The sequence below is a fragment of the Rhinopithecus roxellana genome, chromosome 16 (genome assembly GCF_007565055.1).
Source record: "Rhinopithecus roxellana isolate Shanxi Qingling chromosome 16, ASM756505v1, whole genome shotgun sequence".
Taxonomy (NCBI): domain Eukaryota; kingdom Metazoa; phylum Chordata; class Mammalia; order Primates; family Cercopithecidae; genus Rhinopithecus; species Rhinopithecus roxellana.
This window is the reverse complement of record NC_044564.1, coordinates 97654055-97668911: the sequence shown is the minus strand read 5'-3', so window position 1 is coordinate 97668911 and position 14857 is coordinate 97654055. Positions and strand designations below refer to the sequence as shown.

At 44.0% G+C, this 14857-nt stretch overlaps 1 protein-coding gene across 1 annotated transcript in view; it reads left to right on the top strand.

The window, feature by feature from the left end:
• The first annotated feature begins 602 nt into the window (after positions 1-602).
• LOC104680724 (DENN domain-containing protein 1A-like) overlaps positions 603-14857 on the top strand; it is a 387331-nt gene continuing 373076 nt past the window's right edge. The window contains exon 1 of the mRNA XM_030920077.1: positions 603-846. Within this exon, the coding sequence (XP_030775937.1) occupies positions 830-846 (17 nt within the window). The 5' untranslated portion in view covers positions 603-829. The remainder of the gene's footprint in view (positions 847-14857) is intronic.

Below are 14857 nucleotides of genomic sequence, written 5' to 3'. Positions count from 1 at the left end.
CTGATAAAGGGAGACAGAGGTCCTCAAGGGGAGGGCAGAGCTGAGTCACCACATAGGTCCACGAAGCCCCCAAGTGGCTTTCCTGTAGGTATGTGGGGTCTCCTTCAAGTTCTAAGGGGAAAGGAAGAGGAAAGGCCTTCAGATGGGGAAGTGGACGGTGTGATGCAGAAGAGGTTCTGCACGGAACTTACTGGAAAGTGCGGGATGTTAAAGGGAAAACGTGTTTTCATGGAGGCCTGGGCGGGAGACATTAGCTGTCCGTTAGAAGGGTTGGGTGGGAGGCCTCCAAGGGGAGGATGGGTGGTGGTTTCCTCGGGAGGGCTAGGGGTCTCCATGAGAGGATTAGGGTCTCTTCAAGGCGGCTGTGAGTGGAGGTTTCCAGCGGGACGCCGTGGGGTGGAGACGTGTAAAGGCCTGCACAGGAACGCCACAGTCCTCCGGGGCCCGCGCCCGGGGAGACGTGCGGGTGACCGCGCTCCTGCCCCGCCCCCGCCGGCCACGGCCCCGCCCCCGCAAGCGGACTACACTTCCCAGCAGCCCCCGCGGGCAGCGGCGGCGGCAGCGCGGGCGGGAGGGGCGGCGGTGAGAGGCGGTGGGGGCGGCGCGCGCCGGGCACGCGCGCCGGCGACCATGGCGTTCGCCGGGCTGGAGCGAGTACATTAACCCCTGGAGGCGGCGGCGAGGGAGCGAGCCTCGAGCGGGCGGGCCCCAGCCTGAGGGAAGGGAGGAAGGGGCGGGGAGAGCGCCAGAGGGAGGCCGGTCGGCCGCGGGCGGGCGGGCAGCGCAGCGCCGAGCGAGGCCCGCGGGCCCATGAGGAGGCCCGGGGACCATGGGCTCCAGGATCAAGTGAGTGCGGCCGGGCCGGGCGGAGCCGGGCCGGGCGCGGGGCGGCGAGGCCGGGCCAGGGCTGCAGGCCGCGGGCCGCGCGGGGGACTTGTTGCCGGGACCGGAGGGGCGCCCCGCGTGCCGGCGTCACTCGGGGAGGGGGACGGTTGCCATGACGATCCAGGAAGGTGCGGGGGCGGGGTGCGCGCGGGGTGGCAGGGCGCCGGGGGCCAGGTGTCCCCTCCTCACCTGGGGGCCGGAACAGCTGAGATTACTGGGCGGCCCCCTCCCCGGGTTTACGGAGAGCCCCTGAAAATGGCCCTTCAACTGTGGGGAGGGGGAGTGGGAAAGCCCCGGAAGCACCTCCCCAAACGGGCATGTTTGGGGCGCCCCTGAGAGTTGGCAGGTCCGGAGAGGTTGCAGCCTGGCCGCTTGAGGCCTGCGGCCCCCGCAGTAGTCGCGTGAGGTTCTTAGAGGGAGGGGTCACACTCATGGACCTAAGGTGTGGATGGCCGGGGAGGAAGGCCCGTCTCTCTCCTAGTTCCCCCCTCTTATCTGTGAAAATCTCCACACGGCAAGGGCCAAAGGGTGTGAAGGAGGATACCTCGGTGTTGTAACCAAACACCTGCTCTTGATAATCGTTGGAAAGGCTTTGTAACTCAATCGGGCGAATTCCCCCACTCATTCATTCACCTGGAGGGTTGGCTTTCCGGTGGAGGGTTAGCTTTCCGGGAAATTGTTGATACATGTAACTTCAGAATCCACTGAAACATTGTTGCCCTCTTCTTAGACTTAGAAGTTGACTTTGGAAAGTGCAACTCTTAAGCGGTCCAATTTGGGTGTGTGGCTTTGGACTGTATCTCCCCTCCCAGGCAGGTCCTCTTGTGGCCTCTCCCTTCCTTTGCCCCAGAACTGGAGATGTTTTATCTCTAATTACTAACAAATGTTCGCTTTTTCCTCTGTGACTAATAGAATTGTTTAAGGGCATTAAAAAGCAAAGTTGACAGCATAGGCTTTTCTGTAAAACAACTTTCCTAGAACACTTTAAACCCTCTTACGGGGAAGTCTGTGGAATGTGTTTATTTCAGCATTTTGAGAATTGTACTAGGGAAGTTGGAAAGGAGAAGGGCCTTAAGGGCGAAATCTAATAATTATTCAAACATTGCATCTCATGTCCAGGTGATGCCCGTGCAGTGTGACCCTTGCCCAGCCTTGCAGTCCCCGTGTGGTTAGGCTTCCCATTTACAAAATATGTATGAGATGCGCTGCAGCAGCCTTGAGACATCTGCTGAATGAAACTAGAAAAGTTTGCTTATGGCAATGAAAGTGGAAGAGTTGCATGAACACTCTGTTAAATCTTTATTTTTGTGGAAATGAGAAAAAAGTTAGAAGCATGCTCCAAACAAGAGCTTGAGAGGCTTGGGAGGTAAAAAGATGTCGTTTGTGAACCATTGGGATTAAAGAGGCACTCAAGTTTAGCTCCTACTTCCAAGTAAGAGTTGTAAACTTGGATTTCAATAGCACTTAGAAACACTTTCCAGAAGCCATCTTAGAGTTGCAGAGTATGCGTGAGGACACTTACCCTTCTTGTTACAGAAAAGTTCAGAAACTTGCCTGACATGAGGCGGTGAGTGTCAGAACCAGTATTAAAATCCAGCAAGTAAAAGTTGGGATGGCTAGCCGTCAAATCTGTGTTGCTCTCCAAGGTAGCAGGTTGACAAATAACATTTCTCAAATGTGTTTTGTGGAACCCATCGCTAATTCTGAGCACTTGGACAAGGGAGTTTACTAAGGCATGGAATTTTATTAATCGTGAAATGAGTATGAAGAATAGCCTTATTGATCTTGGAACTAGAGTACTCTGTGATAAAAACTTAGGCTTGGGAAATATGTTAGTTTGTGGTGAAACTGAAACAGAATATGAAGAGAGAAGTTATGAAAAGTAGTTGTGATTTATAGTGACTGTTGATTATGCAACTTCTGCCTGTGGCTCAGAATGGGGATGGACAGGAAATTACCCACTTAAGTGCTTCTCTAGTTGTTGGAGAAGACGGAGCTTTGGTTACAACTGGCTGACTATTCCCTCCTGGCAGGGCATTCAAGGTGTTCTCCTGGCTGTGGTGAAATCTAAGTGTGCAGGTTCCATTGAATAGGACAGTCTTGGAGGTAGGGGCAAGGGGGAGGGGTTCCCTTTGTTTTCTCTTGCTTATCTCTGATGCAACAAGTCAGTTGACTAGGTGGAATCAGATCTAGGTTCAAATTCCAGCTCTTTTTAATGCTAATTATGAAACTTCACACAGACTGCCTTTTCAACCTCAGTTTCCCTGAGGTAAAATGGGGAGGAATGTGTCCAGGTTGTAGGGTTATTATGAGCAATGAACACAGTATCAATATAAATGCTAGGTCCATGTTAAAAACTCAGTAATTGTTAGTTTTTTTCTTTTTTTTCACCTTCTGTATCAGAGGACTAAGAACATTACTGTATATTAGAAATGTCAGAGAAAGGTATGTTTAAGGTAATGGAGAAGAAACTTTTAATGACCAAGGAATTAGGCTGTTAACATGCAGAGTAGGGCTTAACATTGTCTCATTATTAAAAAATAAAAGTCGATTAAAAACAATATTGTGTGTAATTGTGAAGCTGGTGTCTGTTGTGTGATCAGTGGTAAAGCACATGAGTTGCTAGGCACAGGTGTTGAGATTTAGTGTTTGATCAGACTTCTCTTTCAAGTTTAAGCCTGGTTGAACACAATCTCTGTCAGGTACCATGGAAATCCTTAATGTGAACCATTTCATGAAACCCTCACTACTGTCCAGTGGTGGCGATGCTGTTTAACCACATTTTTCAAATGAGAGAATGAGAGTTTATAGGCCTAAGATCAGATGCCATCCCCTGGAAGTTTCCTGTTGCCACCCCCACCCACTCCTGTTCCAGTCTAGGCCAGGTGCCCTTCATCCATGTTTCTATGGCCCCTTGTGTTTATCGCAGACACGGTACTGAATCTCGTTTCTTGTCTGTCTCCTTTACCATGCTGGACATAAACTTCTTGAGAGCAAGGACTGTCTTATTTATCTTTGAGTTCCCTGTGTCAGACTCAATGCCTGGCACGTGGTTGTTTGAGAAAAGTTCATGGAATGCATTTAAGAAATGCATTAGGATCTACATTAAGATTCTAATTAAGACTCTGAGTTCTCTGAGTTGAGTGTACATCAAGTTAAAAAAAGTTTAAACCCTTGAGGAAGAAAAGTTTTATATTTTATAAATTTTTAAGGCAAATTATACTGGTTTAGGCAGGCATTTCCTTTTACTAGAGTATTTTTTTTTTTTTTTTTTTTTTTTTTTTTGAGATGGAGTTTCACTTTTGTTGCCCAGGCTGGATGGAGTGCAATGGCACGATCTCAGCTCACTGCAACCTCCACTCCCCGGTTCAAGTCATTCTCCTGCCTCAGCTTCCCTAGTAGTTGGGATTACAGGCATGAGACATCATGCCTAGTTAATTTTCTATTTTTAGTAGAGACAGGGTTTCTCCCATGTTGGTCAGGCTGGTCTCGAACTCCCAGCCTCAGGTGATCTGCCCGCCTTGGCGTCCCAAAGTCCTGGGATTACAGGTGTGAGCCACCACGCCCAGCCTCATGTTTATTTTAATAAAGGAACATTGTCTTGCCTCAAATCAACATCTAATGGACAAAAACAGAGGTCATCAGTATGCAGGTCACACCCTAGAAACCTAAATCTTAAACCTCTGTAGACATTTACCTAGAAGAATAAAAGGAGCAGTGGTAACTGGCAATTTTTGACAGGTATGTTTAAATCTTATTTAGTGTTTGAATGATCCCAGTGGACTGGAATGTGGTTAATATGAAGCAATTTAACTGATAATGCAGACACACAGCAGGAAACTATGCGGCAGTTTAATATTACTTGTGGTGACATCCTAGAAATTGCTTCCAGGCACCAAGTGCAGGAAGTGGGCTGTAAGTAATTGAAGGAAGTTTTCTAAGTGAGTTTGAAGAAACCTGACATTTATGGACTCAGAGAAAAGCATACTCTAAGATTTGAAGGCATGGGAACAGGGCAGGGCAACTAATTTGGCCTTGTGGTGGTGATTATTCTATATTTGCCTGTATACCTGTCTTCTGTCCCTGTCAAACTGTGACCTCTGTGAGATTAGTGACCAAGAAATTTATCCATTTATTCATCCACTTACCTACTTTAGAACTAAGACTATTAAGCACATATTAAACAATAAATATTAGCCATTATTATCATAATTAGTGGCAATACTGTGCCTGGCAGTGTGCTAAGTACTAGGGACACAAAGATGAACAAATATTTTTCTTTAAGGCTTTCTAAAGCAGTGGACACAAATGTAAAACAAAAACAGTCCCTTCCAGACTCCCTCCCCACCAAAACAAAACAAAAACAACCCAAGTATAATACAGTGTAGTTAATTGCAATGGTGGAGATGCGACTGGTGATGAGTAGGTGAGTAAGTGAAGGAGAGACTGTCTTCTGGGGAGGAGGGAGGGTCAGGAAAGGAAGGCTTCACCAAGGAGATCATGTTTCAGCTGAGAGATGGGTAGGGGTGGTTAGCAGAGGGAGTAGAGGCAGTAGGGATGGTGGGGGTATCAGCAGAGGGAGCAGTACGTATGTGGACATGGCATATTAGGGAAATAAAAATATTACCATTTATTAGACACTTGAATGCCAGGAATTGTGTTAGATATTGGGAATTACGATGGTGAATAATAGATTCACTCCTAATGGTGCATACAGTCTTGTGGACCTGACATTAAAAAACCAGGTACATTCACATAAAGCTATGTGGATGTTCTATAAAGAAAGCACACGAGATGCCTCTGAGGGAAAATGATGGGAGTGACTGTCCTATTTTAGAGAGAGTGGCGAGGGAAGGCTCACCGTGGAGATGACATTTGAGCTGAGACTTAAAGGATGAGGAGGTATTAGTCATCTAAAGAGACTAGGCAAGACGTTTTATTCCAGGCAAAGGATAGAGCATACACAAAGGCCTTGAGGCAAGAAAACCCTAGGCATTTTTCAGGAACGGACAGAAGGCCAGTGGGTTTGAGTAGTGACTGGGGGCAGAGAGGCTTGTGGTGAGGTCAGAGGGAGAGAGACTGGGCAGGGCAGGGCCTTGTAGGTTGTGGTAATCTGAAAACTGTTTAAGATATGAAGTTTTATAGTATGTGAATCTTATATAAGATTCACATACTATAATATTTACTTTTTTTGAGACAGTTTCACTCTGTCGCCCAGGCAGAGTGCAGTGGTGCAATCTCGGCTCACTGCAACCTCCATCTCCCAGGTTCAGGTGATTCTTATGCCTCAGCCTCCCAAGTAGCTGGGACTGTAGGTGCCCACCACCATGCCTGACTAGTTTTTGTATTTTTAGTTTCACCACGTTGGCCAGGCTAGTCTCAAACTCCTGATGATCTGTCTGCCTTAGCCTCCCAAAGTGCTGGGATTACAGGCATGAGCCACTTTGCCCGGCCCTAAAATTTACTTTTTAAAGTGGTTTTAAGGATATTCACAAGGGTGACTGATTACCACTAATTCCAGAACTTTTTCATCACTGCACAAAGAAACCCCATATCTGTTAGAATACCACTCATTCCCCCAAACCCTTCAGTCCTAGGCAATCACTAATCTACTTGCTATAGGTTTGCCTATTATGGGCATTTCATATGTTAATAAATATAATAATATGTAACCCTTCATGCATGGCTTCTTTCACTTAACATAATGATTTCAAGATTTATCCATGTTGGAGCATGTATGAGTGTTTCATTACTTTTTACTGCTGAATAATATTTCATTGTATGGACATACCACATTTTACTCATCCATTTGTCATTTGTTAGGTATTTGGGTGGTTTCCCCTTTTCATCATTATGAATGATGTTGCTATGAACATTTTGTGTGGGCATACGTTTTTATTTCTCTCGGGTATATACTTAGGAGTGGAATTGCTGGATCGTATGGTAACTCTGCGTAACCTTTTGAGAAACTGTTACAATTGTTTTCTAAAGCAGCTGTACCACTTTGTGTAGAGTGGTATTTTATTGTGGTTTTGATTTGGCCCAAATGAGTTACATAGAAAAGATCAGAGTAGATGGAGATAGGTTTCTCAGAAGAGGTTGGAACTTGAACTGGAAGAAAGAGGAGATTTGGAGAATGGAGGGGGATTACCAAAGGAAGACGAGTGGAAGTTATATGACTTGAAAGTGATGATAAACCCATTCTCATTTCAAGAACAGAGGAGCAGTCTTGGCTTATGATAGCTCTGCTCCAGTTTGTTTTGACTGTTCTTTAAAGGATCCCCTTGCCAAAATGCACAAGAAGGTTGCTTTTTCTTGAGGCCTGTTATATAGCACAAGCTATATCTCTCTGCTTTGTGATGAGACTAAGAATTGGAATGTGACTTCCTTTCCAGGCCGCCTTCCTCTAATGCCTCTTCCCCTCATCCCTTTCTCCGCCACAGTGCTATCCTCCCAGTCCCCAAAGGAGAATGTAGAAAGACTTGGAGTGGTGGAGTAACAGTCTCTTTGAAGACCAAGCTCTCCATCATTGGTGCTCAGAGTCAGCCACTTGAATTTTCTGGAAAATATGTTGGTGCTATTCCCTCACTCTTCTTTTAGCCATTGTGGTCAACTTAGAGGGGATTGTACAGCAGATAGGAAGGTTGAAACAGAAGGTAAGACCTGGAGTATTGCTCTAGGAAAGTATGTTTGCATTCAGTTATTAAATCTGTGTAAGTTCCTGGCTGGAGTTCAGTTTGCAGTTGCAAAGGTCCAGCCTTTTTCCTGGCCCTAGGGAGAACTAATCTCTGGGTTTGTAACATCCTTTTTGCTTAAAAGGGCTTTGTGGGGACATGGAAAAATAAACAAGGAAGAAAAATAAACAAAATGAAGTTGTTTTGTTCTCTACTTTGATTGGAATCTATACCCATTCTTTCCAAGTATTCAGGACTTGAAAAGTAGCCAAATAAAGTAAGAAGAGATATGTTAAAATACATATATGTTCCTATAGAAAAGAGAGGTGACATTCCAAAAATTCATTTGTAAGTTGGTTATGGCATTTAGAATGTGTTTCCCTCTTCGAGATACTGTTATGTACAAATCAGTAACTGTTGAGGGCAAGGGCATTCCAGATATAGGGAACTGTGTATGCAAAAGTCATGGGGAGTTAAAAGGTAAAGCTGAAATACAGGATATAAGGATAAAGATTATAGGAGAAGAAGTTGATGAAGTAGGCATGTGCCAGTGGGATATGATGTCATTGAAGGGCTGAACTGGGGATGTAATATGATCAGATTTGGGTTTTTAGGTAGATTACCCTGGCAGCAGAAGTTTAGAGCAGTGATATCTCTGGCTTGTACAAGATGACACATTGGAATGTGAGAATAATATGCTAGAAATTGTATTTATTTTTATATCAACTTTCAAAGTTTGTTTTTGTATTTTTTAATGTATGTATGAGTATAGTAAGGCATTATTATAATTTATGGATATTTATCAGATGTCTGCTCACTTTTTTACTGATAGGAAGAATGCATGGAAAAAAATGGGAGGCCACTGGATTGTGGAACTATGTAATAGTTTTTACTGCTGAAGATCAAGGTCCAGAGCAAGGTTTTGGCAGTGTAAAGCAAAGGAATGATGGGCCGGGTGTGGTGGCTCATACCTGTAATGCCAGCACTTTGGGAAGCCAAGGAGGGTCCAGGCTTGAGTCCACAGCTTGAGTCCAGGAATTTGAGACCAGCATGGGCAACATGATGAAACTCTGTCTCTACAAAAAAATACAACAATTAGCCAGGTGTGGTGGCATGTATCTGTGGTCCCAGCTACTTGGGAGGCTGAGATGGGAGGATCACTTGAGTTCCCACAGAGGTCAGGAGACAGAGGTTGCAGTGAGCCAAGATCGCGCCACTGCATTCCAGCCTGGGTGACAGAGTGAGACCCTGTCTCAAAAAAAAAAAAAAAAGGATGGATGGCTTTGAGAGATTTTAAGTAGAAATGACAAGACTTGGTGACAAATTACATGTAAGAGGCAAAAGAAGAATCAAAGATGACTTGCCAAGGTTAGCAGAGTTGTGTTACAAATGGAGTATTTGTAAGGTGAGGACTGGTTATATAATGTTTGCTGTTCTGAGGAAAAGTGAAAAGTTATAATTGGGATAAGGCATTTTAGTCTGCAGTGAGAAAGGAAGGAATCTTTGAGGGATCTATAGTGAATGTGTGTGCTTTATTAAATAAGTAAGACTTAAAGTGGGCTGGACTAAATTGCTGAAGGCAAATCTGTTCATGGTAGATTTAGAGAGGTAGGGAGAAAAACCACCTTTCAAAAGGTGAATTCAAATTCACTTTAGCCACAGGAAAGGTTTGAGGGTGTTGCATTGATCTCGCCTAGGCTGTACGAATAAATGGAAGGAAGGAAACCAATCTAGAGAAGATGCTGTCTGACTCCATGCAGGCAGTTCTTGAACTCCAGGGTGTGAGAGGAGCCAGAGGTATGTGAGCATTGGAGTTTTGAGTCCCTAGAACTATAAATTCTCTCTCTGAGTTCTAAATTTCTGAGCTTCAGGTTAAAAAAAAAATTATGGAAGGAAGCTAATAAATTCACCTACAGGGTTGTTGTCATAATTGAAAGAGATCTTGTGCCTAGTTCGCAGTGGAGATATGACTGCTTAGTAAATGGCAGCTATCATTAATATTGCTTGGAGAGTAGAAAATATGGTTGTCTGAACCACCTGGAGTTAAAAAACAAGTTAAAAGACAGCAAGTATGTTCCTTTTTATAGTATTACAGTTTTTTTTTTTGTTTGTTTTTAAAAACCAAGGTTTTTACTTCCTTTCAGTAAGAATGTTAGGATGACGTGTAGTGTATTTCACTGAATTTATTTGAAAGATTGAGATGCTGATATATACAAAGTGCTATTGCTCTTGCTGGTTGGGAAGAAAGGAAGCCTATAGTCTACTAAGACAGATAAGATGAACATGCAGACAATTAGAATTTTAACATTTAAGAACACTTATGCCCCCACCCAGGTCCGGTGGCTCACGCCTGTAATCTCAGCACTTTGGAGGCTGAAGTAGTCAGATCATTTGAGGTCAGGAGTTCGAGATCAGTTGGGCCAACATGGCAAAACCCCATCTCTACTTAAAAAAAAAAAATTACAAAAATTAGCTGGGCATGGTGGCGCACGCCTGTAGTCCCAGCTACTTGGGAGGCTGAGGTGTGAGAACTGCTTGAACCTGGGAGGGGGAGGTTGCAGTGAGCTGAAACTGCGCCACTGCACTCTAGCTTGGGCAACAGAGCAAGACCCTGTCTTGAAGTAAAAAACAAACAAAACCACTTAATGTTCCCTTTATCATAAATATCGGAAATCTATTCAGTTTTATAAAATATTTACACAAATAATTTATATTTATCTCTGTTTAACTGGTACTACTTTTCAGTCTTTTTAACATTTTTTTTTTCTTTTTTTTTGAGATGGAGTCTCGTTCTGTCACCCAGGCTGGAGTGCAGTGGTGCGATCTCGGCTCACTGCAACCTCTGCCTCCCGGATTCAAGCAATTCTCCTGCCTCAGCCTTCCGAGTAGCTGGGATTACAGGCATGTGCTACCACGCCTGGCTAAATTTTTTGTATTTTTAGTAGAGACGGGGTTTCACCATATTGGCCAGGCTGGTCTCCAACTGTTGACCTTGTGATCCACCCACCTCGACCTTCCAAAGTGCTGGGATTACAGGTGTGAGCCACTGTGTCTGGCCAAGGACTGCTGCTCAGTCTTTTTAAAGTGATTTTTTTTTCTTTGTGATGGAGCCTTGCTCTTGTTGCCCAGGCTGGAGTGCAGTGGCACGATCTTGGCTCACTGCAATTTCTACCTCCAGGATTCAAGCTTCCTCTGCTTCAGGCTCCTGAGTAGCTGGGATTACAGGCACCTGCCACCATGCCCGGCTAATTTTTCATACTTTTAGTACAGACGAGTTTTGCAGGTTGGCCAGGCTGCTCTCAAACTCCTGACTGCAGATTACTCCTGGCGGGTAATCTGCCCGCCTCGGCCTCCCAAAGTGCTGGGATTATAGGCTTGAGCCACTGTGCCTGGCCTTAAAGTGATTTTTTATTCCTTTTTTTCTTGGTAGTTGAACCTATTTTTAAACTTTATTTTGGAAAATTTTAAACATCTATAAAATAGAATAGTATAATGAGCCCCCAAATTCCCATCAACCAGTTTCAACACTTAATTTATGTTTTACCTAGTTTTATTTGTAGATGACTGACTGTCACTCCCTCCCCTGCTCTCCAGTCCTGGATTATTTTGAAGCAAATCCCAGATGTTGTCATATCATCTTTTTTCTTTTTTCTTTTTTTTTTTTGAGACAGAGTCTCACTCTGTTGCCCAGGCTGGAGTGCAGTGGTGCAGTCTTGGCACACTGCAACCTCTATCTCCCAGGTTCAAGTGATTCTCGTGCCTCAGCCTCCCCAGGAGCTGGGATTACAGGTGTGCGCCACCATGCCTGGCTAATTTTTGTATTTTTAGTAGAGATGGTATTTCACCATTTTGGCCAGGCTGCTCTCAAACACCTGACCTCAAGTGATCTGCCTGCCTCTACCTCCCAAAGTGCTGGGATTACAGGTGTGAGCCACACCATTCCAGGCCCCCAGATGTCATATCATTCTTAAATACTTCCATGTGTGTCTCAAAAAGGTAGATTTTCTTTTTAAAAAATATAACATTCTCACACCTAAAAAGTTAACCAAAAAATTTAATTTTTTTTTTTTTTTTTTTTTTTTTTTTTTTTTTTTTTTAGTTGAAGTTGTACTTTGTAGCCCAGGCTGGAGTGCAGTGGTGTGATCTCGGCTCACTGCAACCTCTGCCTCCTGGGTTTAAGCGAGTCTCCTGCCTCAACCTCCCCAGTAGCTGGGATTACAGGTGTGCACCACCATGCCCAGCTAATTTTTGTATTTTTAGTAGAGACAGGGTTTCACCATATTGGTCAGGCTGGTTTCAAACTCCTGACCCCAAGCAATCCACCTGCCTAGGCCTCCCCCAAAGTGCTGGGATTACAGGCATGAGCCACTGCCCCTGGTCAAAAAATTTTAATGTTGTTAAATATCTAGTCAGTGCTCAAAGTTTTTCAGTTATATCAAATTTAAAAAAAACAGTGGATTCGTTTGAATCAGCGAAGTTCATACATTGCAATTGGTTGATATTTGCTGTCTTTTTTCCCCATGCTGTTGATTTTTTGAAGAAGTAGATTATTTGTTCTATATGATTTCTGTTGCATCCTTAAGGTTTAATGTATTCCTCTGTCCCCTTTATTTCCTACATATTGGTAGTTGGATTAAATGACTTGATGAGATTCAAGTGCACTTTCTTGGCAAGAATATTTTAAAAGTGGTGATAGGTACTTCCATCAGGAGGTACATTATGTCTGATTATCTGTCTTTGATCTGTTCATTAATTAGAGGTTATAAAATGGTGATATTTTGTTTCTATCACTTCTTCTTCATACTAGCTGGGATACTTGTAAAAAGAAACCTTGTCCATATCAACCATTTGGTTGCTCTGAGATACAGTTCATATAGGAAAGGCAGGGTAAATGCTTGATTTTATTAATTTTTTAAACATTTTCCAAAGGTAACTGATTTTTGAGAGAGGGAAGTGTCACTTTAAATGGATGTATTTAAACTTATTTGCTATATTTCAATCTGCTATAGTTATTGCCCTCACTCATGTTTAATTAGTCTTTGTCCAGTGGGAATTTCTTTTCTTTTTTCTTTTTGAGACGGAGTCTCACTCTGTCGCCCAGGCTGGAGTGCAGTGGTGCGATCTCGTCTCACTGCAAGCTCGTCCTTCCGGGTTCACACCATTCTCCTGCCTCAGCCTCCCCAGTAGCTGGAACTATAGGCGCCTGCCACCACGCCTGACGCATTTTTTGTATTTTTAGTAGAGATAGGGTTTCACCGTGTTAGCCATGATGGTCTCTATCTCCTGACCTCTTGATCTGCCTGCCTTGGCCTCCCGAAGTGCTGAAATTACAGGTGTGAGCCATAAGCACCTGGCCTGTCCAGTGGGAATTTCAAGTGAACTCTGAAGTCCTTTCGACAGGATCCCAGTAGTTTCTTTTCTTTCTTTTTATTTTTTTGAGACAGAGTCTCATCCTGTCGACCAGGCTGGAGTACAGTGGCACCATCTCTGCTCACTGCAAGCTCCGCCTCCCAGGTTCACGCCATTCTCCTGCCTCAGCCTCCCAAGTAGCAGGGACTACAGGGGCCCGCCACCATGCCTGGCTAATTTTTTTTGTATTTTTAGTAGAGGCGGGGTTTCACTGTGTTAGCCAGGATGGTCTTGATCTCCTGACCTCGTGATGTGCCCACCTCAGCCTCCCAAAGTGCTGGGATTACAGGCATAAGCCACCGCGCCCGGCCAGGATCCCAGTAGTTTCTAATAGCTCCCTTGCCTTTTTGTATGACAAAGTGTTCCAGGCTCATCTTCTGTGTTTCCTGCTCCAGACCCAGTGTTTCTCTAAGGAGTCCTGGTTCTTTTTGGTGGGAAATAGTATTAGAAATCACAGCCTGGAATTTAGGACTTTTGGAGATGGGGTGGGTTTGCTACCAGGTCAGTCATAATTTCTAGGATTCTCCAGGGGTCAGAATTTGGAAATATGTGTGTGTATTTTTAAAGGTAAATCGCATTCTGTGTTCATATTGCTTTTTCCAGTTCTAGACTATAGCAGTTTTATTTAACCTCATCACCTTTACGTTGGAATCTCCCATACATATATAAAAGTCTTGATTTCCAACAACACCAACACCATTACTCTTTTGCTTTATCCCCACAGTACCTAGACAGCTCAACAGCAGCACCAACATTACCATCAACAATGTGATTACTGAAAATAGTTATGTTTTTGGCTTTTTAAAACTTGGCAGTTCTTTTGGTCCTTAGGATATATTTCACTAGGACTGTAGTCAAATTACTGTTTTAAAGTCAGTAGAATTAGTTTTTTTCTCTGTGGTTATGTCACCAACTCAATACAAAGTTAGGTTTTTTTTTTTGTTATTGTTGTTTTGTTTTTTGAGACAGGGTCTTGCTCTGTCGCCCGGGCTGGAGTGCAGTGGCATGATTTCGGCTCACTGCAATCTCTCCCTCCTGTGTTTGAGCGATTCTCCTGCCTCAGCCTCTTGAGTACCTGGGACTACAGGTAACTGCCACCACGCCCAGCTAATGTTTGTATTTTTAGTAGAGACAGGGTTTCACTTTTTTGGCCAGGCTGGTCTCCTGACCTCAAGTGATATGCCCACTTTGGCCTCCCAAAGTGCTGGGATTATAGTCAGGAGCCACCGTGCCCAGCCCATAGTTAGGTTTTTATAATTTTTTCTTTTAATCTGTTGGAATTACTGTTTAAAAATAATTTGATTTTTAAGACAATTACTTAAAATATTTATATTGTTTCAAAGCCAAAGCTACAGAACAGGCATATTCACAAGTCTAACTTCTATCCCTGCCTACCACTGTGTTCCTTCCCTATCATAGGTACCGAGTTTGATTTTAGATTTTCATTTGTCCTTTCATTAAAACAAAAAAGGCAACTGGGCATAGTGGCTCACGCCTTTAATCCCAGCACTCTGGGTGGCCGAGGCGGGCAGAGCACCTGAGGTTGGGAGTTCGAGACCAGCCTGACCAACATGGAGAAACCCCATCTCTACTACAAACACAAAAATTAGCCAGGCGTGGTGGCACATGCCTGTTAATCCCAGCTACTTGGGAGGCTGAGGCAGGAGAATTGCTTGAACCCGAGAGGCGGAGGTTGCGGTGAGCCAAGATTGTGCCATTGCACTCTAGCCTGGGCAACAAGAGTAAAAATCTGTCTCAAAAAAAAATAATAATAAAAATATATTTAAAAAAAGGCAAATACATAGATATATTCACATCTCCTCTTGCCAGGCCCTCAGATAAGTGATAGCATTCCATGTGTACTTTTCTCCCCTTAACTTTTCTCATTT